The sequence below is a fragment of the Mustela nigripes genome, chromosome 16 (assembly GCF_022355385.1).
Source record: "Mustela nigripes isolate SB6536 chromosome 16, MUSNIG.SB6536, whole genome shotgun sequence".
Classification (NCBI taxonomy): domain Eukaryota; kingdom Metazoa; phylum Chordata; class Mammalia; order Carnivora; family Mustelidae; genus Mustela; species Mustela nigripes.
Window position 1 is genome coordinate 59,329,943 of NC_081572.1, and position 21,533 is coordinate 59,351,475.

The window sequence follows — 21,533 nt, forward strand, 5'->3', positions numbered from 1 at the left end:
TGTGGGTGGGTGTAAGCGCGAGTGGGTGTCCGCGGGGCTGGGAAGCAGTGACTCGGTTTGTCTCCATCAGCCGGTGCCCCATCCCCGTGCGTCTCGGTGATGTGGCAGTGTGGACACGCGTGCGAGGGTGTGAGCGCCAATGCACCCGCCGGCTGCGTGCACCACACCAGCGGGGCCCTGCGTGTGCGCGCGAGGGTGCCGTGTGCGCGCGTGGGCAACGCACGCGTGTCCCTCTCTCTGCCCCGGAGCGCCGGCCTCACCCGCCGGCCCGGAAGCGGCCCTGGCCCCCAGCGCGCCCCCTCCCACGCGGCGGGCGGCGGCGGGCGCGGGCGCCTCTAGGACCCGGGGCGGCCGGCCGCTGTCCCCGGGCCGCGCGAGTGAGCATGTGCAGAGCCCGCCGCCCCCCGCCGCCCGCACCGCCCGCCCGGCGCCCGCCCGCGCCGCCCGCTCCGCCCGCTCCGCCCGGACGCCCGCAGCCCCGGGACCCTGGCGGCGGCGCCCTCTTCCCCCTGGGCGCGTCGGGCCGCTCGCGGGGGCGCCGGGGTCCGGGCGCTGCGGGGCTGCGGGCTCGGCGCCCGGGAGCGGGCGCGTGGCCGCCGGAGCCGGCGCCCCAGCCGGCCGCGATCGCGGGGTGAGTGCTGTCTCCGGGGCGCCCCGCCGGGACCCCCGCCGGGACCCCCGCGCGAGGGGCGGGCGGGCTCCTTCCCAGACGGCCGCGAACAAGTTTGTGTAGACGCGGCCGGAGCGCGGCGGGGCTGCACCTGCGGGGGCTTGGAGCGGCTGGCGGGGGGGCGCCTCTGGGCCGGGGCGGCTGGCCGGCGAGGTGTGGGTGGGTGCGCGCGCGGGGGCAGCGCTGGAGGGGGCTCGGGGCGAGCCGGGGGGGTGCACCTGCTCTTCTCGGGGCGGCTGGCCGGGGAGGTGTGGGTGCGCGCGTGGGGGCGGCGCTGGAGGGGGCCCGGGCGGGGTGGCCAGGGGCGCGCAGGGCAGCTTTGGACGCGCTATCCCCACCCTCCGGAATTCTCCGTGACTGTCCGTTTCCGCGGAGGGAGCGGTGGATCCGGCGAGGCGGGGGACGAGCGCCGGGTTTGGGGCGCGCGCTGCCTCGCTCAGGAGACGTGTGCCCGAGCAGCTCCCCGTCACTCCGCTGCTAAGAGAGGCTTCCGGTCAGCCGAGGCTCGCTCTGTCTCTCCGTGAACTTGAACGGAGGCAGAGGCGAAGGCGGAACGTATGTATTTATGTATTTTGTTGGCAAAATTACCCAGAGTGAGCTCTGCATCTCCCTAGGTGGGGACGGAGACAGGACCCGGGGCTGCTCATTGCGTTTTTCTTGTATGTCCGGAGCTTCAGGGTGGCCCTGCGGGGGTCTGCTTTCTGAGCATCCCCACCCTTGGGCAGTGGCTGCTGGTTCTCCCCAGGGACGCAGGGGTGCAGAGGGGCGCCTGCCCTTGTCGGAGTCGGGGGAGGCTGGACACCGAGGTTCGGCTCCCACAGCCCTGACCCCGCATCCGGGATCCCGCTGCTGCCCAGGCGCCCTTCCCGGCTGCTCCGAGCCGGACCGAGTGGGAACTCCACTGTACTTCTCTGACCAGCAGCGTCTCACGCCATCACCCCCTCCTGTTCTGGAAAGGCCTGCTTTAGTTTAGGGAGCTACGGGGCTGTCCCAGGTTGGGACAGCCTCAGCTGGGACCCACAGATGGGGCCTTTTGTTTTTCCTCCAAATTGCCTGGGCTGGCCACCGGGTTAGAGAAGGGAGGGCTGATGGGGAGAGAGAGGAGGGAAAAGCTGGCGGGCCCTTCTGCCTGCAGCAGCCCCTTCCTGCCCCTTGCAAATGCTGGAGAAGGGGCAAGGGGAGGTTGCCTCCCACAGCCTCCCCCACCACATTCCCTTGGCTCGGGTCTCAGAAGCCCCTTGAAGAAGGTGTCCAGTGGGTTGCTAGAGCCCTGGGGGGTCTGTGAGGAGCAGCAGCTGGGTTGGTCCGAGAGCACATGTGTCCGTGTTCCACGCACACTTGCGATCACGGCTGCTTGGCGGGCGGCTGGGCCGGGGGGCTGCTCCTGGCAGCCCCGTCCTCTCCAGGGGGAGCCCCGTGGCCCTCATCCACGGCTGCGCTCTCCCAAGTCTGGGCAGGAGTACTTTCAGACTCCTTTGGAGGAATGCTTGGTGTGGGGTGAGGGGACCCCTCTTTGCAGCGGGGGAAGGAGCCCTGTGGGGTGTGGCCGGTGGCCTGCGGCATATCCGGCAGGAAGTGAAGGGCAGCCTGGATTACGCAGGAGGCCAGACCCCATCCTTTCCCTCCAATCTGTCTAATCAGGCAGAAGTGGATATTCTGGACACCCGTGGGTTGGCCTGAGTCCCTGGCCAGGTCAGGTAAGGCCCGGTGCTGAGGAGTGACTACGGGGCTGGCTCCCTGGGGGCTGGCTGCAAGGGCTCCCCATGCCTGGAGGCTGGAACTGAATCTTGCCAAACGGAAGCTCTTGCAAGGGCCGGGTCTCACGCAGACACACTTGGCTTCCCCTCCCGCCCGGCTCAGACTGGGGGCCAGCCCCGCCAGCTCACGGTCAGGGCCCAGGCAGTGGGGACGGCACGGTGTTTTGACTATCAGGGCCTTTATCTTCGAGAGGCCCGTGATCCTCACCCCAGCCGGCAGGGCAGGCAGGCTCGTGGGGGGCACCAGCGCATGAATCTGGCTGCGCCTACCCACTCCTCGGGCCTTAAAGTCTTGTTTTCACACTGTTTCTCCCGATCTCTCCTTGCCGTGCCTGTCCTAATCACCGCGTTGACCCGCCGCCCGCACAATTACCGGAAGTGGGACGCTTTGGAGAACGTGGTTGGGGAGGAGCCGCCTGCCAGCCTGGATGTGAGAAGGGGATGGAGAACAGGCTAATTTAGGGAGCCGTGAACAGGGCGCACCTGTGGCTGCCGAGGCCCCTTCCTTCCGCGGGGCTTCTCTTCTCTTGCCGCTGGAGCTCCTTGGCGATGTGAGTCCTTCCCAGAGGGCGACCGTCTTGGCCCGAGGGAGCCAAGAGGGTTTGGAGGGCAGGAGCACCCGAGGCACCCCCTCCTGTAGGGTGAGTCCCCATCCCAGCGACTGCGGGAGTCAGAGGGGCCTGAGGCTGAGTCTGCATGCTCCGCTCACTCACCCGGATTTATCTGAATTGCTGAGGGCCTTGGATGACCCTCCAGGGGTGGCCCCCAAGTGGGAGAAGCACACGAACCAATGAACAAGCCAGAGTTCTGGATGAGCTGGGCCGGCGGCAGCCCAGGAGGCTGCGCTGGGCCATTCCAAGGCTGCACTGGGCTCCAGATCCACGCACGGGCAAGGGACGGCGGCAGGCCTCGCGGTGGTTGCCCACTGTCTCTGCAGCCCGGGGCTCCAGCGGAGGGGGGCGTGTGATGCGGCACCTCAGAAAGCGTGGGTCTCCTGTCTCGTCCGTGGCCCGGCTCCGTGGCCCCGACTCTGACAGCAGCCGGGTCCCTACGACGGCCCGCGGTGACCCTGCCTCTCGGGTTTACGGGGAGCCTCCGTGTTCGATGCCCGCTCTGCTCCTTTCGCGCACGTGGTGCTGCGTGAGAGCATCTTTTGGTGTCTGGTGCGGCGCAGGAGGCCCCGTTTGTATGAACCTCGGCGGGGTAGAAGGGACCATCCTCTCTGGACTCCACGGTAAACGGAGTTTTGACCTTCCTCTTACGCTTTATACCTTCTTAACGGCATTTCTTATTTTAGACTTTCTCACGTAAGTTTTGCGTTCAGAAGATCAACGCATCTGCCTTTTCAAAGTCAGAGGGATCCCATTCCCATTCCCCGACCTCATCCCGCCCGAGGGCCCGGGGATTTGAATTCAGGGGGGTCCTTTCTCTCTTGGCTCTGAGCCTCCAGGGTGCAGAGGCAGGGGTCCCCAGGACGTGGACAGCCACGGGCACGGATCTCCAGCGGGTCTGCCCTGTGCTCACCCCAAAGCTGGTCAGGGGCCCTGAGTGTGTGTGGCCTCAGCGGGCTCCCAGGCTGGGAGGAGGTGTGGGCCGAGTAGCATGTGGCCCCGACCTGGGGCAGGACACCCGGGCACTGTTCATGGAACATCCTGTCCCAGCATCGGCTCTGGGGGATCAGGAAGGCTTCATGGAAGATGTGGCATGGAAGCTGAGCCTTGATGGTCACAGAGCATTTCAGAGTCATGCGAGGGGCCCCAGGGCTCCTGGCCAACAGAAGAACGTGCCTGAGGGGGCGTGGTGCGGCTCCCACGGGCCTGCGGACACAGTACCTGGAACGTGGCCTTCTGCAAGGGGCTGGGAGACGGAGCGTCAGGCTGGGGAATTTGGGCCTGGCCGCCGGGTCCTCGGGAGCCCCTGCAAACAGCAGCAGTTACTGGTTCTGTGTTAGGGAGATCACTTTCTTAGGTCCAGCCTTTTGGAGGGGGCAGGGTGTCCAATGACAGGCCCTGAGCAGGGCAGTGGCAAGGCTGCAGGGGAGGGAGAAAGCAGAGGGAGCTAATTCAGAGCCCCAAGCCCCACTGGAGGCTCCCCAGCACAGCCTCCTGGAGGTCCTGAGGCTGAGGAACCCCCTGTCCTCCCGTCGTGGAAGCTGGAGCTCAGGGCTGTGGGGACCCCACTGCCCATCTCCTGCGGGGCGAGCAGCATGCTTGGCCCCGTGCCTCTGTCTGCAAGCTTCTTGCCCCACTAGGAGTGTGCGGCTCTGAACCCCAAGGGTCCCTGTCCTCAGGCCATGGTCACAGGGCTGAGATGCTTCTGGGGGCTCCCGGAGTCTTTCTCCCCTCACCTGTCACTGCCTGTCCTTTCTGGGGGGAGGTGAGGGAGGCAGAGTCACCTGACCGAAACTCAGTGACCCGGGGTTGGGCTTGGAACCCTCAGAGCTCTTTCTCCAGGCCTCAGGGGCTGTTGCTTTCCTCTCCCTGCTGCCGCCACCCCCACCTGCTCAGTCCCTGGGAGCCCCGTCCCCCTGTCTCGCCGAGCAGGCGGCATCTGCCCAACATCCCTCACCTGCAGGCTCAGCACCTGCTGCCCCCTGGGACCCGGACAGCAACCCAGTACCAGGAGAGGACCCAGGTTTCCTGAGGCCCCGCCCACGAGAGGGTCCTGCTTCCTCCTGAGACCCCAGAAGACCCTGGGTCGTGGGATCCTTCGTTCCTCCAGCCCCTGCCCTTCTCTGGGGGGCTGAGCCCCCCCCCCCCCCCGGCTGACAAGGCCCCAGCCTCATGCAGCAGCATGTCCCCTCGTTCTCTCCCTTGAGCGTGTTGTTTGATGACAAGACAGGAAGTGCCACGTGGGGGAGAGCAGCTTGGGAAAGAATGGCCCAGACTCCCAGCGGACAGGGCACCCCACAGGGCTGCATAGGGATCGCTGGGCTGGGGGCACGGGACAGCTCGGTGGTCTGACCACAGGCCAGGACGGGGCAGGGCCATGGGCGGCTGCGGCCCAGACTGGCTCCTCCTTCGCGCCAGGAGTGCTTCAGGGAGGGGAGCACAACAGGGAAGCGCCTAGGGGCGGCTTCGAGCAAGGACGGGGTGCCCGGCCCACCCCAGAGAGCAGGGGCTACGAGGGAGGCGAGGGGTTCCCAGAGACTGAATTCACCCGTGGCTCGGCTGCCGGGGACCCCTCCTCGGTGTTCGTGACAGCGAGCACCAAGCTTTGTAGGGAGCAGTTTTCCCTGTGGGCAGATCCCACGGCCTTGCTGTTGGTCCTATTTCACAGATGAGGAGCCTGAGGCGCCATTCTGAGCCATGCCTTGCCCCATGGGGGTTTGGGGTGCCGCAGGCACCGCCAATGGGCTCTGACCCACGCAGACAGGCCATGGTTGGATGACCCCTAGGCATTGGCAGCTTGCCCTGACCCTGGCTGGGCCGGGAGCTTCCGTGCAGCTGCCCCTCCTCTGGCCACCCCCAGGCCTCAGCAAGCATCCACCATCAGTGCCTGCCAGTAGGTGAGGTGTGCTCGGTGCCCGTCATAAGGAGAGGTAGGGGTGACGGGGTGGGGGGTGGTGTGAGGCTGGCCGCAAGGGTGGCAGGCTGCTTTAGAGGACGCTGAAAACGACCGGCCCTGCCTCCACGCCCAGGCCCCCTCCCCAGACCAGGAGGCCCCTCTGGGAGGGGCTGACTCCAGAGGGCACTGTGGGGTCCATGATCACTGGGATCCTGAACGATGGGCCCTGACGGCGCCTGGCCCACCATACATGTTTCCCCACATTTCGGGCTGGGCCCCCCAGCTCTGGGTTAGTGTTCCCTGAGGGCTCGGGGCTCCAAGACCCCACAGGAGGGGTGGCTTTCTGATATCAGGGAAGGCTTCTTGGAGGAGGTGACTCCTGGGCTCAGAGGTGGAGGATACACAGAACTTCGCAGAGCTAAGAGAGCGGGAGAGATAGAAGAGGCGCCAGGACGGCGTGTGCCGGTGGCTCCCTGGGGCGTGGGGCATGCGTGCTTGCACACACGTGTGACGGGAAGCCAAAGGGAAGGGCTGGGCAGTGGAGAAGCCCAGGAGGGGTCTCGTGCGTCCCACTGAGGAGCTCGGAGTGTGCCCCAAAGCCACGGGGAGGTTTTGACAGGGGTTTTGAGCCGGGGAGCACGGTGATCAGATTCGTGTGTTCGGAGGATCGCCCTGGCGGCCTTGTGGAGGGTGGATTGGAGGTCCAGAGCTGGAGGCCGGGGGATCAGGCAGGATTTCTTGGGATTTTCTCTGTAGCGTTACAAATCTGACGAGGCTGGCTGGGGCGGGCCTGGCGCACGCCAGCTTAACAAGAAAGTAAGAGCTCAAGACCCGTGCAAACGGCTTCCCGGCTCACAGTTTAAATCCAGCTCCGGCTGCGGACAGAGGGCCTGCCCCCGCGATCCCAGACCCAACCCTCTCTGGGGCCTCGGGACCGGGGGTTCTGCGAGCTGAGCTGGAAAGGGCTGTGCTGGCCAGTGGGGTGGGGGGGTGGCGCTCTGGATCTCTGCCCTGGGAATGCCAGGCCATGGGGGCCCAAACATTGTCTTTCTGCTCACACCAGGCCGGCTGTGCCCTGCTCACAGAGCAGCCATTGAGGGGCTGTGGGCCTGGCGGGGGTCCCGGGCCATGTTAGTCATGCTCCTGGGAGCTTTTTTTCCCAGGACAAGACTGTCCTTGTGCCGAGGGCCACCCTCATGCAGCGGCCTGGCTCCTGGCAGCTGCAGAGCCCCTGCCAGCCCCTAGCAGCCCACTTCAGAGGCACCGCTACCCGGAGCCAAAGCCCAGCATGAGAGCCGAGGGCAGCCTGGGAGGCCGCGCTGAGTGCCTCCGGCTTTCCCGCTAGGGGCCCCAGTCTCCATCAGCAGGTGCGTGGCCCCTCACCCTCTCCCGGGCTAGAGCCACCAGGCTCTGCGAAGCAGTTCCCAGAACGCAACTTCCAGGACCAAGGCGCTCTGGGGAGGGGCCATTGGCAGACTTCGTGCATGCATGGAGCGCCTGCTGCATACGCATGCCCAGGGCTGGGTACACTTGTGCATGCTGGCATCCATTGCTGGCTGAGAAAGTTATTGGTTTAGAGTTCAGGCCCTGAAACAGACCGTTTCAAACCTTGGTTGTTCTGTTTGCCAGCGGAACGACGTGGGGAAGTTCTTTGGCCCCCTTTGCCTCATCTGTGAAATGGGGCTGTTCCACCGTCTCCCTCTCTGGGCTGCCCTGAGGGTTGAACAAGGTGCTAGGTCAGTGTTCGGCTCCGGGCCTGGCCTGAGAGGATTCTGTGTGGAGCCATCTCTGTCCCTGGATGTCCGGGGCTGCTCAGGGGGAGGGGGCGTCATTCCGATTTTACAGATGGGGAAGCTGAGGCCTGAGGGACTGCCCAGGGGCACACAGCCAACCGGTCACGGAGCTGGGACTTGAGCCCTGCTCTCTGGGGCTCCTGCAGCACAGGCGTCCCCTTTGGGAAACAGAGGCTGGAGCAGGGGCTCCTGACCCCGGCGTGGCGGCACCGTGCCCCTCCCCTAGCATCTAAGCGTGCTCTCTCTCCTCTTTCAGATCCCCAGCCAGGCATGGGCGTTGGCAGAGCCCAGCGATGGCAGAGTTGGTGACCCTGGGGCAGGAGCCACAGCCGTGGGGCCCAGTGGCCGGAGACGCGTGATGGTGCTGTTGGGGCCCCTGCTGGAGACAGATCGGGAGGACCGGGAGCCCCAAGGAGCAGAGGCCGGCCCCAGCATGCGGAGATGAGGCCTCTGGGTGCCCTGGCCTCCCTCCCACCCGGGCGCTAGGAGCCGTGCCCAGGCCCCAGCCGGGAGCCCCGCCGCCCGGGGGCATGGCCAGGCCCTTCTTCCGACTGCAGACGCTGCTGCGGCGCACGCAGGTCCTGCTGTTCCTCCTCACAGCCGCCTACCTGATGACCGGCAGCCTGCTGCTGCTGCAGCGCGCCCGCGTGGCCCTTCCACCAGGGCCCCGAGCACCCGGCCCCCTGCAGGCCTTGCCCGTGGCCGCCGTGGCACTGGGCGTGGGCCTACTGGACAGCAGGGCACTGCAGGCCCCCCGCGTCAGCCCGGAGCTGCTGCTCGGCGTGGACATGCTGCGGAGGCCCCCAGCCCGACCCCGGCCCGGCCCCCGCGGGCTCCGGAGCCGGAACTCGGAACTGCGGCAGCTGAGACGCCGCTGGTTCCAACACTTCATGGGGGACCCCCAGGGGCCACCCGCTCCGGGCCCTGAGGCCCCCAGGCCCGCGGCCAGCAGCCGAGGTAGGTGCCTAGCTCTGGACTCCCTGGCGTGTTGCGGGGCCGCTCCCCGGAGCCCTGCCCAGGACCAGGGGTGGCTTTCCCCTTCTCAGACCCCACCTGCAGCCTCCAGACCACTGAGTTCTTCCCACTCACTGGCTGGGCAGGTCCCAGAGCCTGGCCTCTGGGTTCAGGTGCACATCCGCTTGCGTCCTGACTTAACAGTGACCTCGGACCCCTGACCTAAGGTCCCCAGGTCCCTGGGGCATAGAGATAGGCATACCCAGCCCAGGGCTCGTGTGGGGATGGCATGGGACAGCAGGGAGGGCCCAGGGCAGCAGCCTGTCCCACGTGCAGGTCCTCAGCCTCCCCCGATCACAGGCTGGGGGCCGTGTCTGCACAGCACTGTCCGGGGTGATTTGGGGGCTCGCGTAGGTGGAGACCCCTGGCCCCAGGGGCCTGGTGTGCTTCCCGGCACCAGTCCGTGGTGGCAGTCCCTGGTGGCTGCTCTTTTATTGTTAAACCAGCTAATCATATGGCATTTGTGGTGTACCTATAAATGACACGTTGATGGAAATACCCTGACTATGACGTCCTGATCCTGCGGGGAAACTCAGGAAGGTGGGGATGTTCTGTCAGTTGCCAGGGTCACTCCCCTGGCAATTCCCCAGAAGCTGTGGTCTGTTTGGGGTGTGACCCCAGGAGACTGGCAGGGAGCAAGGAGGGAGCTGGGGAAGAGCAAGTGGCAGGGGAGGGACCAGGAGACATCTCGGAGTACAGCCTGGAGGTGGCAGGTCAGGAGGAGGGCAAGGCCAGGGAGCCTGGCTTCACTGCCAAGATAGTGAGATGATCCAGGGAAGAGGAGGATCCCCTGAGGCCTTCATGTTGGGGAGATGACTGACGGTCAGTGAAGCCCGGAGGACAGTATCTTTCTGTCTCCACAGAAGGAGATTTCTCCTGAGGTCACGTAGGTCAGAGCACTTGCTGTGGAGTTCCTTAGCAAGGCTCCCCCCTAAGAATGAGGGGGACAAGAGGAATGGATTCTGCAGCTCACTGCACAGGCTGCCTTCTGTAAACTTGCCCCAGCGCCCTAGGAAGCCGGGTCTCTATGCAGACTATACCAGCGTGACGCGTTTAGACTAAAGTGTGAATGACTGACAAAGTCAACACAAAACGCTTGAGCAGCAGCCAGGGAAAAGAGCACAGGTTTTGAAAATAGACCTGGGTTTCTCTTTTGGTATTTCTGGTCGCTGACTCTGTGGCCTTGGGCAGATTGGCCAAAGGTCAATTCTTTATTTCTCCCTGTGCACCCTCCTCGGGGGTCCATGCACCAGTCTACCCTTCTCCGTGCACTTGAAGAGCTCAGTCTGGGGGTGGACCATCGCCGCAAAGCAGCACCGAGGCCCAGGTGAAGGTCTTTATGACCCGGCCAGCGGGAGGGGAGGTATGGAGTGACCCAGTCTGAACCCCGGGGGCACCCCTTGTCTCCACGTCATCTCCCCCAGGCGAAGCGGTGGACAGGGTGTTGCAGCCACTGAAGAAATCAGGACCGCAGGGTCATGGGGCAACAGTTCTGGGGCAATCAGGATGCTGACCGCCGTGAGCCCCTGGGGCGCCCTCCCCGCCTCCAGGCTGGCCACGCTCGTCACAGGGCCCAGCGGCCCATGCGGGCCAGCTGCTGGGCCTGCAGACAAAGAGGGTAGCTCTTTGTGGCCGGGCAGCCCGCCACGCTCCTGGAAGGGGCTCCTGCGCGGCGCGGAAGCGGCAGGAGGCCATCAATCACCGAGCATTTCATTATACCTTGGACAATGTCCATAATGGAATAAAATGTCAGTAAGTTTACTAGGGGAGAAATAGTAACTTCCCCTCGCCAGTTTGTTTTTTATTGATAGTGATTTCCAAAGACATTCCAATATCTCCAAAGTCGTCGTTAGCAGCTGCACGGAGCGTCCGTGTTGACGCGCAAATGAACAGATGCGGAGTCACAGACAATAATGCGTCGCCTCCGTTTTCGCCGAAAGCAATAAATCCGCCTCAGAATGTGTCCCAGTGTGTCCCCCGGACATCCTCTCTCCGCCGCACACCCTCGCCTCTGTCAGAGCTGGAAGAGCCGGCCGGTGATTTTCCAGCACGAAGGGCTCGCAGCTCTGCCGGACGTTGCAGGCGTGTGGGTCCCGGGCCTTCTGCGCGCCCCGTGGTGCGGCCGGCGGAGAGCCCGGCCCTGCGGCTCCAAGTGCTTCCTCCTCTCCTGCTCATGGCTCAGGTCTCCTGCTGCCATTTTCCAGCCAGCGTCCGGCTGCCGAGCACAATGAAGGCACCAGGGGCACCCCAGTGGGCGTCCTGCACGGGTCCCACCCTCTGACTCAGGTCTCAGGGACGAAGGACTGGAGAGTCCGCGTCCTGATCGTTGTTGGGGTCAACGCAGCCGCCGCTCGGCAGCACCATGGGCTGGGCCTTGTGCCAGACACCACTGCATGTTACCTCCCTCTCTCAACCCTCCCTGAGCCCGCGGGGCCGTCCGTCCCCACTTACAGGTGGGGAGGCCCAGCTCTGGCAGGAAGGGGGTGGCACGGGCCCAGAGTCACGCCCCCTCCCGCCTGACTTGCATTCCACGCATGCCATGGGCCCCTCGACACATTTTTGGCTCATTTCCCATGAAAACGACCCGTGAGCTTGTGTTTTGCAGCTTAATTGAAAGTTGTAATAGAATTTCTTCTTTGCTGTGCGACACACCGGAAATTTCTCAAAGGTTAGTTTTCCTCCACCAAGTACCAGGTCGAGGGTAACCCTCTATCCTGCTGCGGGGGGAGGGGTCTCAGGGGTCCTCACCTGTCTGTGACCCTGGGGGTGCTGGTGTCCTGAGCGAGAGCCCATGCCTGTGGCTACGTGGCTATGTGGCTAGCTGCCAGGTGTCCGGGCCAAGGGGACACGGAGGCTCACGGCCCCGCGAGCAGACAGTGAGGATGGTGACCTTTGCTCCCCGCCGTCCCTGGGTTCTGCTTTGGCCACCTTGGCTCTGTGGTGGAATCCCGTCTCCGGGCACCTGCTCACCTCCTGCTGCTTATTCCGGGCCCAGGAGCTGTGTGTGGGGGGCCGGCAGGCCTGCCCCTCCTGTGTCCGAGCTCCTGCTCACCTGCCCCACCCTTGGGGAGCCTCAGCCTGGTTCTGGGGGCCCCAACCTACTGTGGTACAGGGTGTTGACCGTGTGCGGGGTGCGGTGGGACCCTGTGGACACAGGGCACACATGTGTAAGAGCGTTCTAACAGCAGCAGTTACTGAGAAGGGCTTGGGCATTGGCAAGCGTTTCAGATACAGAATGTCCGAATCTGGAGAAAGGAGAGGCCGTGGCAGGTGGTTGGTCTGTGGCGGGCTGGTGGCCCGTGGCGGGCTGGTGGTCTGTGGCGGGCTGGCATGGTTGGGGACGCCCGACGAGGATAGGCAGGAAGCAGACGGTGGACATGATCGGGGAACAGGCACAGGTCCATGCCAGGGGCAAGAGGAAGGGGCTTGGGCGGGATGGGGCAGGTGGTGGACCTTAAATCCACTGGACAGTTAGGGAAACTGAGGCACAGAACATTGTCATGATGTAGCCAAGGTCAGAGGCAGAGTTAGGTGTGGTGTTCACAGACGGGACGATTGCTCCCGGCTTTGTCCCTGGGAATGAAGGTGGGGGACATGCTTCTCCAAACCCCCCAGCGGGCAGCCCTGGGCTCCTGCTCTGGGCCGGGATCCTGGCAGGAACACAGAGAGTGTCGTCTGCCCTCAGGGCACCAGGACTGGGGGGTCAGGGTGCCACTCCGCCGGCTGTGGGGACACCCTGGGCTTGTCACCCCCCAGAGGCAGTGTGTGCTGCCTTACTGAGAAGGCAGTGTCTGCACGAGGGGCGCCCCATCCACATCTTGGCCCAGCCGCTGGCGTGGGACCGGGAGAGTTCCTGGGCCATGTGGCGGTGTGTGCACGCGGCCCGGTGTGCTGTGCTCGCTGTGCTCGTGCTCTCCGGCTTCCCTGCACGTGTCTGGGAGTCCCCTCTGTGTCGGTGACGGGGAGGGCGCTTACCTGTCACACAGGGCCAACACGTGACCGCTTGGCGGGTCCGGTCCCCCAGCGTCCCCTTCTGCACAGGCGAGGGCTCAGCAGTCCCCGGCACTGTGGAGTCCCACGTGGACGGCTCCCTTACCACCCGACTCGCTGCGTCCGTGCCTCCAGCGACGGCAGCTCCCCTCCCCTGACCCGGGACCACAGACTTTTCTTGAGATCCTGTTCCTGGTTGCAAGATGCTCCTTATTGTAGTGAAGGTCGGACTTTCCATAACTGTACATAACCGATTTCCTCTCTCTGGATCGTAGGTGACAGGGCCTGCCCCGTCTGCACCTCCGTGGGGGCGGGGGATGGGCATGAATGGAGACGAGGGTCCCAGGAGGCGAGGTGGGGCTGGAGGAGCATGGGGCTGCTGTTCAGGCCTCTGCCGGCTCCTGGCAGGTGTGTGAGGGGACAGTGGGCCATCCGCCGCAGGCGTCCGGGAGCGCCGGGGGCAGGTGCGGCCTCACCGGGTGCCCTGGGCCCTCTGAGGGTCCCCCCAAGGGCGGGCGTGCGACAGGACCGTCCTGTCCCGGACCTGAGCCTCCGCTGTGTTCCCATCCTCAGGCACGTACGTCGGCTGCTTCAGCGACGGTGGCCGGGACAGAACCCTGAAGGGCGCCGTGTTTTTCGACTTGAGGAAGATGACCGTCTCCCACTGCCAGGACGCGTGCGCGGAGCGGTGAGTGAGAGCCCCGGGCTGCGGAGTCTGCCTCTGGATGAGGGGGCATGTGGCTGCGGGGGGCGTCCTGCTCTGACTGGAGCCGCATGGATCAGCAACCCCTCCGGGCACAAGAAGACGTGATGCGGGCTCACGACGGTGCCCAGGGAGCTGGCCGCCATGCTAGCGGGTGGTTTTCCTCCCCTGGGTCTCCATTTACTTGTGTGTTCAGACTCTAGTAGAAGGCTTGGCTTCAATGCCACCTCTTCCGGGAAGCCCTCTGGCTTGGTCATGATCCATTACAGAGAAACTGAGTCTGGAACAGATAGGATGGGTCCCGGCTCAGCCTTGCAGCGTAGACCAAGTGGAAAGTGACAGCAGCTCAGTCCCCTTCTACCTCCCCAGCAGTTCGGGGAACAGCCTTGCAGGTAGACAGCGACCGTTGCGCCCCATGGCCAGCTGGTGGCCACCAATGGGGATGAGGAGCACAGGAGTTTTCAGTCCTCGGACCCGGGGACATGAACGTGCTGGCCTGTCTCCAGAGCTGGCGTCCGTGTGGCCCGCCCTGGGGCCTGTCCGCCATCTTTCCTCCCCCGTGCTGGGGCCATGCCTGCTACGCGCAGGTGGGGAGCGGCCCTGGGCGGAGGCCTGGAGGCTGGTGTTCCAGACTCGTGCTGGCCCAGCAGGGACCAATGCGAGCCCGGTGCTGAAATCATCCACGGTGGGAGTGCTGCGTCCCAGGAGCTGACAGGTGTCCCGAGTTCGGGCTCCCGTCCTCTGGCCCTGAGAGCCCCTTCACAGCCCGCCACGGCCTCAGGCCCACTGTTCCCGCGGTGGGACCTCGGGTCTCCCAACCTGACCCCGACCTTGGTCATCGCTTCCATGGGGCCGGGGCAGCGACTCAGCTGGGCTACTCTCCCTGCAGGTCCTACGCGTACGCGGGCCTGGAGGCCGGGGCCGAGTGCTACTGCGGGAACCGGCTCCCGGTGACCAGTGTTGGGCCCGAGGCGTGTAACCACGAGTGCAAAGGGGAGAAAGGCTCCGTGTGCGGGGGCGTGGGCTGGCTGTCCGTCTACCGCGTGGAGGAGCTGCCGCCCGGCTCCAGGAAGCGTGAGTGTGCCCGCCTCTCCCTGTGCTCTGACTCCCACCTGCGGCCCCGCGCCCTCAACACGGGCAAGAGCCGGCGGTCTCCCTTCCCTGCCGGCCTCACTGGAGGGGCTCACGTGGGGGGCACGGGGGCAGCCGAGGGCTGCGTGGGCTCACGGCCTGCGGGACAGACACACTCATCCTGGCGTCTCGCACGTGCTGTGTGGCTCAGAGGCCCTGGGCTGTCCCCGGGCATGAGGGGGCCCCGTGGCCTGGACGGCAGCCCCTCCCGGTGATGGTGGCACCGATGGAGGCAGCCGGTGCCACTGGGACCACCAGCCCATGACAAGTCACACCACTCCTCACGTATCCATCCTTTCCGGGCACTCGCTGGGCCCACTGGCGCTGGGACCGCAGAGCACTGGCCCACCTGACAGGCTCCCAGACTCCAGGCCTGGTCCTGTTCTATGGTCGTGCATGGAGACGCCACCCGGGGTGCTGGCTGGTGACAGGGTCTCCACGCTATTGAGGCGGGCGGGCAAAGTGGGCACTACAGCGAGGCTGCCGCCTAAGCAGCCCTCATGAGTATGGCCAGAGTGCAAGCTGTCAGAGCTGGACATTCCAGAAGGCCCAGCAGCCAGGACCCCACTCGGGGCTGCACTACTCCAGCTGGGCTGGAGGACGGCTTGTAGGCTCGGGGAGCCTTCTTGAGAAGGCAGCACAGCAAGGGGCCGTGGCGGCATTTCACGTTTCTGGATCTACTTTTCTCCTCACGCCTGGGACATAGAATTTTCCAGAATATCAGCTTCTTGGGTGGCCTCGTGCAGATCTGTGGAAGGAAGGAGGGATGGGGCGAGCACGGACACCATCCCCCAGAGCTGGCGAGAGAAGGAAGGAGGAATGGAGGGGGACAGACACCATCCTGTAGAGCTGGTTGGAGAAGAAGGAGGGACAGAGAGGGGGCAGAAACCATCCCGCGGAGCTGGCAGGAGAAGTGGCCTGAGGTCAGCAGCTGCAGCCACGTGGTCCCCTGTCGGTGACCGTGGTGGCGAGGTTCGGGGGCCCGGGGTCTCAGGAGGTTGGCCCGCCACACACCGTCCAGGGCTGCTCTCTGGTTCGAAACCTGCCTCATCGACTCTATTTGCCACTTTCCAGACCCTGAAGCCACCGTTTCCCCCTGACAGGCACCAACAGCCAGGGGCACCGTGTCTCACCAGAGACCTGTTCTCTCCCCACAGGGAGGACCGTCACGTACCGTGGGTGCTTCCGACTGCCGGAGAACGGCACCCACACCTTCCCGGACTCCCTGGCACAGGCCAACATGACGGTGGACGCGTGCTCGGGGTTTTGTTCCCAGAAGGTAAGGGCACCTGTGATGTGTGCGCCTATGCTGTGCGCTGCACGGGCCAGGAGCCAGGGCTGGACGCAGGTTTGGGATGGCTGTGTGGTCTGTGCTTACGTGGGCACCCCAGGCTGGCCAGGTGCTGTCCAATGGGCCGCGAGGCTGGAAGGATCGTGCCTTCCCCGATGGCAGGTGTCAGACTGACTGGCTTTGTTAGTGGGATGTGCTGGCTCAGGCTTGGGGAGAGTGGACGGCTCATCGGTTGTACCCATGGACAAGGCTGGGCACTGAACCCGGCGTCAGGGCCAGGGTCACACGCATGCCTTTGGCTCAGCCGGGGCGCAGAGACGATTCTGCAGAGAGCGGGGGGGGCGGTGCTGAGGCCTCCGTCCCGTCCTCATGCAGGAGCTCTAGGTGGGATACAGTGGTCAAGGCCAGGTGGGGCTGGTAAGCGACGAAACCCCCAGAGTGTTGAGGTCTGGGGTGCGGTCCAGTGGCCCCACGTGTGGGCCCCGGGGCATGGGAGTAGGCTGAGGTCAGGGCTGCTCCCCTGTGCTGGGGACTGTGACTGGAGGCCACGTAACAGGATGGGGCTAGGATGGGAGCGTCCTGATGATGGACATATGTCCTCGTCGATCTGGCAGCGGCCACACTGCTCGCCACATAGTAAGTCACTCTGCCCTCCTGATGGCCATGCCTGGTGGGTGCTGAGACACGCTGTGATTGTAGGTGAGGAAACGGAGGTGGAGAAGGTCACACATGCTGCCCAAGGTCACCCATCCCCTACATGGCGGAGCTGGGATTTGGACCCAGGCAGGGCCTCTGGTTCTGACCTGGCTGGTGTCTCGGAGCTGGAGGAAGTGGGCTTCTGGGGATGCGGGGAGCCTGCCCTCCCTGGTGTCTCTTGAGTCGCGCCCATCAGGGCTGAGACAGAGCCTTTCCGGCACTTTCCAACCTAAGCCGCAGCCTTTGGAGTGGGTCTCTGTGGCTCTAGCATTTCGGGGTGTCTGGGGCGTCCTTGGGGCATACGGCGAGGGCCCGTGTTCCCATGCTCCCCACGTGGGAGGGGAGGGCCATGTGCACCTTCTATGTGCTGCCCTCCCAGGGCTTCCGCGCACCCGCCAGAGGTCCACAGCCCCAGGAGCGCCTGCTGCCATCGCCAGTCCAAGGAGCTTGGCTGCGCCAGACCTGGCCGCTCCATCTGCAAACGTGGAGGTGCCCCACATGCCGGGTGACCCACTTTAGTCTCCCGGTGCTCCAAGGGGGACACGCTGCCCCCCACATGCTGCCCAAGCCAGCGGGGGTCGTGGCTGTGGGGGTAGGGACCCGTGCCATCGGAACGATGCCACAGTTCCTGCAGAGCAGTGTCGGGGGAGGGGATGGGCAGCTCCTGTTCCTCGTTCGAACGGTCTCTGTCGGGCTCAGGGACCGCTCTGTCCTGGCACGGGCAGCACTTTCCCCATTTTGGGCTCAGTCGCGCCGACGTCCTGTTGCTTACGCGACCCCTCCCCTGCTGGGGAGCACTTCCGTGGTTTTCTGTGTCCCGCTTTGGCAAGCGAGGCCGCGGCGACTTCACGGACCCCCACGCGGAGCCAAGGCTGGGGTCGGGCTGGGCTTCTTGAGGGCCGGTCTGGGACGAGCACCGTCAGGGGCATTTGTGGCCCCAGAAGGGACGTCTCCACCGTGCTTTGTGGGTTGGTCGTGATGGTTCAGGAACGCCGCGATGTGGCCAGACAGAAGGACAGGTGGGGCACTGTCTGTGCCAAGACCATCTGACCAAGGGCACGGGGCTCGGCACCGCGTGTCTGAGTCACGTGTGTCTGAGCACAGAGAACCCATCTGGTCTGATACTCTGTGGCTGTAGGGACAGACCTGCCCTGTGTCCACGCCAGACGTGGGGCCGGTGAGGGACTCCAGCACCGTGGGCAGATGGGCTGCTGGCCCCTGACACTTCCACAGGGATCCTGCGTGCAGCCAGAGGTCCCCTCTCCCTGCACCTGCTCCTGGTCTGTCGGAGGGCGAGAACGAAGGGAGACAGTGTGAGCTCTTCCTATAGACGGCTGATGGCTCGAGCGGGTTTTCTCGGGCTTTCCCGTGGTGCTGATCCGGCTCGTTCCCTGCACCACGGCTGTTCTGCCGGACCCACCTGGATCCCAGCAGGTGCAGGCTATCCCGGGGTGGGGGAGGGGCGCTGCCTCTGCAGCTGGCCAGTGGTGGGGGCAGTGAGCCTCTGGGTTTTGTGAATTAAGCCCCTGGACATTGGTAGGTTTTTCCCGTTGCTAAAATGCTCACCGGTCCTGTTGGCCGATGACGACCCGGCACAGCCTTGGGGTTTTCTCATGATTTTGGCCGTAAACCTGTCAATGTTACACCATGTGTGTCTTCATTGAAAATTTATTGTCCTGGGGGTGGGTGTCTCTAAAGGTAACACAAAACTATTTTAGAAAGTTTGGAAAACGTGAAATTAAATGAGAACCCACCAGTGATGTTGCCGCATCAGAGGACACCACCAAATGGCATCTCACATCTTCAGGTCCTCCGTTCGACGGGCATGTTGATGGGATTCGCATCTTTAACGTTAAGTCTTTTGGGGCACGTGGGTGGCTCAGCCGGTCGAGCGTCTGACTCTTAGCTCAGCTCATGGTCTCGGGGTCGTGAGATTGAGTCCTGCCTCAGGCTCCATGTTGGGCACGGAGGCTGCTTAAAGAAAAACAAAGAATCTCTCCTTCCGTTTCCCTTTGTTCCCCGTGTCCCTCGTGGGGTGAGCCCCCGTCCTGCCCACTCTGGGCTCTTTCTTCGCGGTTACGAGCCGCGCTGCCACGAACATTCCCGAAGGTCAGCCTTTTAGTGGCATTAGGTCAGCCTTTTAGTGGCCTGTAATGCTCTTCTCACGTCATCACATGTGGAGTCACTGGTGTGAGGGACTCTGTCTCTTGGCGTCACTCGTGAGACTTCAGGTGCGTTTCCAGAAGTGATTCACATGGCCTCATTCCAAAGACAGTGGAAGGTGGCTTCAGAGTCCGTGACCTGGGTGCATGTCTCTGTGCAGACACGTCCTTGCCTTGTGGTCCCGGCCAGACTCGTGGCCCTGAGCCATGGCATTCTCACTGATTCTCACGATGCTGTTCAGAGCCGTGGGTTTCCATGGCAGGGGGCAGTGTGAGCTGGTCCCGGCTCCAGGGCTGCCTCCCCGACCCACAGCTCCTACTTTGCAGCCCGACAGCAGGGGCGTTGTGTCAGCAGAAGACATGCGCTCGGTGATGGGCTCTGCAGACGGGCTGTGGTTGACCGTGACGCTTGCCCTCCACACCCATCCCAGCAGCCACCGCCCCCAGGCACCTTCTGTCCTTCTGGGTGTGCATGTCCAGAGCGGTCTCGGGGTGAAGGGAGCCAGGAGATCGGTGAAGGCAAGCTCTGTGCTGGTTTGCAGATATCACCAAAAACCCCCCATTTTCGTGAGTGTGTCCATGGAGTTGAGTGTGGTCTTGGGCAGAGCCCCAGGCTGCTTCTGCCCCCAATCAGTCTCACGGTCTGAAGTCTTGGGCTGCTCGGCACCTCCCTCCTCACCTCAGTTTGCCCTCCTGAAGCCCGAGTTCTGATCTCTGGCGTTTTGGTGATTCTCTATAATTCTGGGGACCGACCGCAAGGAAGGTGCTCAAGGAGGACAGAGACGGACGGGCCTGCTGGGACGTCCACTCCCTGACCTGTGACCACGACTGTGCCTTTGCCGGGGGACTCCCGGGACGGGAGGGCCCAGCCGTTGCTGCCATGACCCAGCACTGGACTGAATCACTGTGCCTGCGGCAGCCACCAAGCCCAGGCTCTGGATGCAGTTCCGGGTGGAGACCTGTCTCCCCACCCCGTCCCCCTGTGCCCCTCCGATAGAAACGGTCTCACATCTGTGTCCCCCTCCTGCCTCCCCTTCTCCAACCGTTGAGAAGACGGTGGGGGTGGGGGCAGCAGGGAAGCTGGCAGAGAAACTTTCATCAATATTTAATTTTTATGGAAATCATGTCCTAGAAATCCCCGAGGGGTTGGAAATTGTCCTGTGTTTTCAGAATCCAGTTCTGTTCTGTTGTAAATAAAACTGCATTACTGTCCGCGCTCCCCCGTGCTCCGCACGCGCCCAGAACCTGATGGTTTCATCCACTCGAGGAAGAGGAGGGGCTCGGGTCGCTGGTGGGGTGCGACCCCCACAGGGGTGGCCACTGGTAGAGGGACACTTCCTTCCAGGACCCGGTCCTGCTGGCGCTCGTGAGGACCCAGTAGATGGAGCCCAGACGTGTGGGGCGAACGGAGGCCCCATGATGCGTCTGCACATGGACCATAGCTGCGGGTTCCTCCACGGGGATCCAGCGTGGGCACATGGATTTCTGAGGGAAGGGAAAGTCTGCACCGAGGGATCCTGTTTCCAGGATGTTCTAGGGTAGCTGGACAACCGCCGAGCGCAAGTTGGAGCCGTGGCTGACTGCGGGAGGAAACAGGACCTAGTGATTCCCACGGGCTGAACCAGAGGTCTCAGCAAAGGCATAGGGGTCTCGTGGGGGTGCGAAGGGTGTGGTGGTGTGACCCAGGGTGGCTAGTAAAGGTCTCTCAGAAAAAGAGGTTTGAATAAGGGGGAGGTCTGGGGGCAGGACCTTCCACACAGAGAGAAGAGCAGGTGCAAATGTCCTGAGCTCTGCATGTGCCAGTGGTGCATGGCCAAGGACCGTAAGGACCCCAGCGTAGAAGGTCACCACAACTGCCCGAACAAAGTGCCACAGAACAAAGTGCCACTTCTCGGGGCTCTGGAAACCAGAAGCCCAAGGTGGGGTGTCATTGGGCTTGTTTCTTCTCAGGCCCCGTGGGCTCACAGACGGGCATCCTGTGCCTGTGTGTTCTTATGGTCATCTGCGTGTCTGTGTCCGAATCTCTTTTTATGGCCACACCAGTCGGATTGGCTTGCACCTGCCATGGCCCTATTTTAATTGGATTCCTTCCTTAGAGACCCTGTCTCCGAATACAGCCGCATCCTGAGGTGGGGGAAGGACGTAGGCTTGGGACAGAGGCCGCATAGTGCAGAGAGATAGCTGGGTGCTCCGCCGGTGCTGCTTCATGGCCCGGTCCTGGTCCCAGCCCTACATGTCAATGCAGGCCTCGCTGCGGTGCCCGAGGGTGTGGCTGCTGGGGGGCTGGGCTGCTGTGGCCATGGACGGGTTTGACAGGTGCAGTGGGGGTGGGGCTTCCGACCTTCTGGGCATGGGGACCTTGGAGAGGAGCCTACGGGCAGAGCATCAAACCCTCAGGTCCCCCAAGCATGGGGGGGCAGTGGAGTCCTGAGAGATGAGAAGGTGCTCGCAGACAGGGAAACTGAGGCTCGGACGGTCAGGGTCAGTGTTGGGATCTGACGGGCTACATGCCTGCTGCTTCCTCCCTGGTCCCTATGCCCAGGAAGCCCAGACACCCTGAGCTACTGCCTCCCCTGTCCTCCATCCTCCAAAAATCCCTGTCTCGAGCCTTGTCCAGAAAAAGCCTGGGGACTGGGGCTCTGGTCCCAGGGGAGAAGATAAGCTGGGGAGGAGGCCAGAGGGAAGCCAGGTCCTCCCCCTCTTCCAAGCCAGCAGCCAAAGGACTTGTCTATTTTATAGAGACTAGCATTCTGGATGGGGCCCCCGGGCTGTTTAAGGGCTTTTCCTGCCTTGGGGGGGCGTTTGGTGCTGTAGCAACG

At 63.9% G+C, this 21,533-nt stretch overlaps 1 protein-coding gene across 3 annotated transcripts in view; it reads left to right on the forward strand.

The window, feature by feature from the left end:
• Positions 1 to 545: 545 nt before the first annotated feature.
• Positions 546 to 21,533, forward strand: part of WSCD1 (WSC domain containing 1) — a 29,844-nt gene continuing 8,856 nt past the window's right edge. Inside the window, exons 1-5 of one of the 3 annotated variants that reach the window (XM_059379986.1) lie at positions 546 to 631; positions 7,984 to 8,684; positions 13,305 to 13,419; positions 14,324 to 14,508; positions 15,723 to 15,844. In XM_059379986.1, the coding sequence (XP_059235969.1) occupies positions 8,258 to 8,684; positions 13,305 to 13,419; positions 14,324 to 14,508; positions 15,723 to 15,844 (849 nt within the window). In that variant the 5' untranslated portion in view covers positions 546 to 631; positions 7,984 to 8,257. Of the gene's footprint in view, positions 632 to 1,042; positions 1,226 to 2,806; positions 2,979 to 7,983; positions 8,685 to 13,304; positions 13,420 to 14,323; positions 14,509 to 15,722; positions 15,845 to 21,533 lie in introns of those variants that run through there. The other 2 variants (XM_059379988.1, XM_059379987.1) reach the window with 2 other exon arrangements.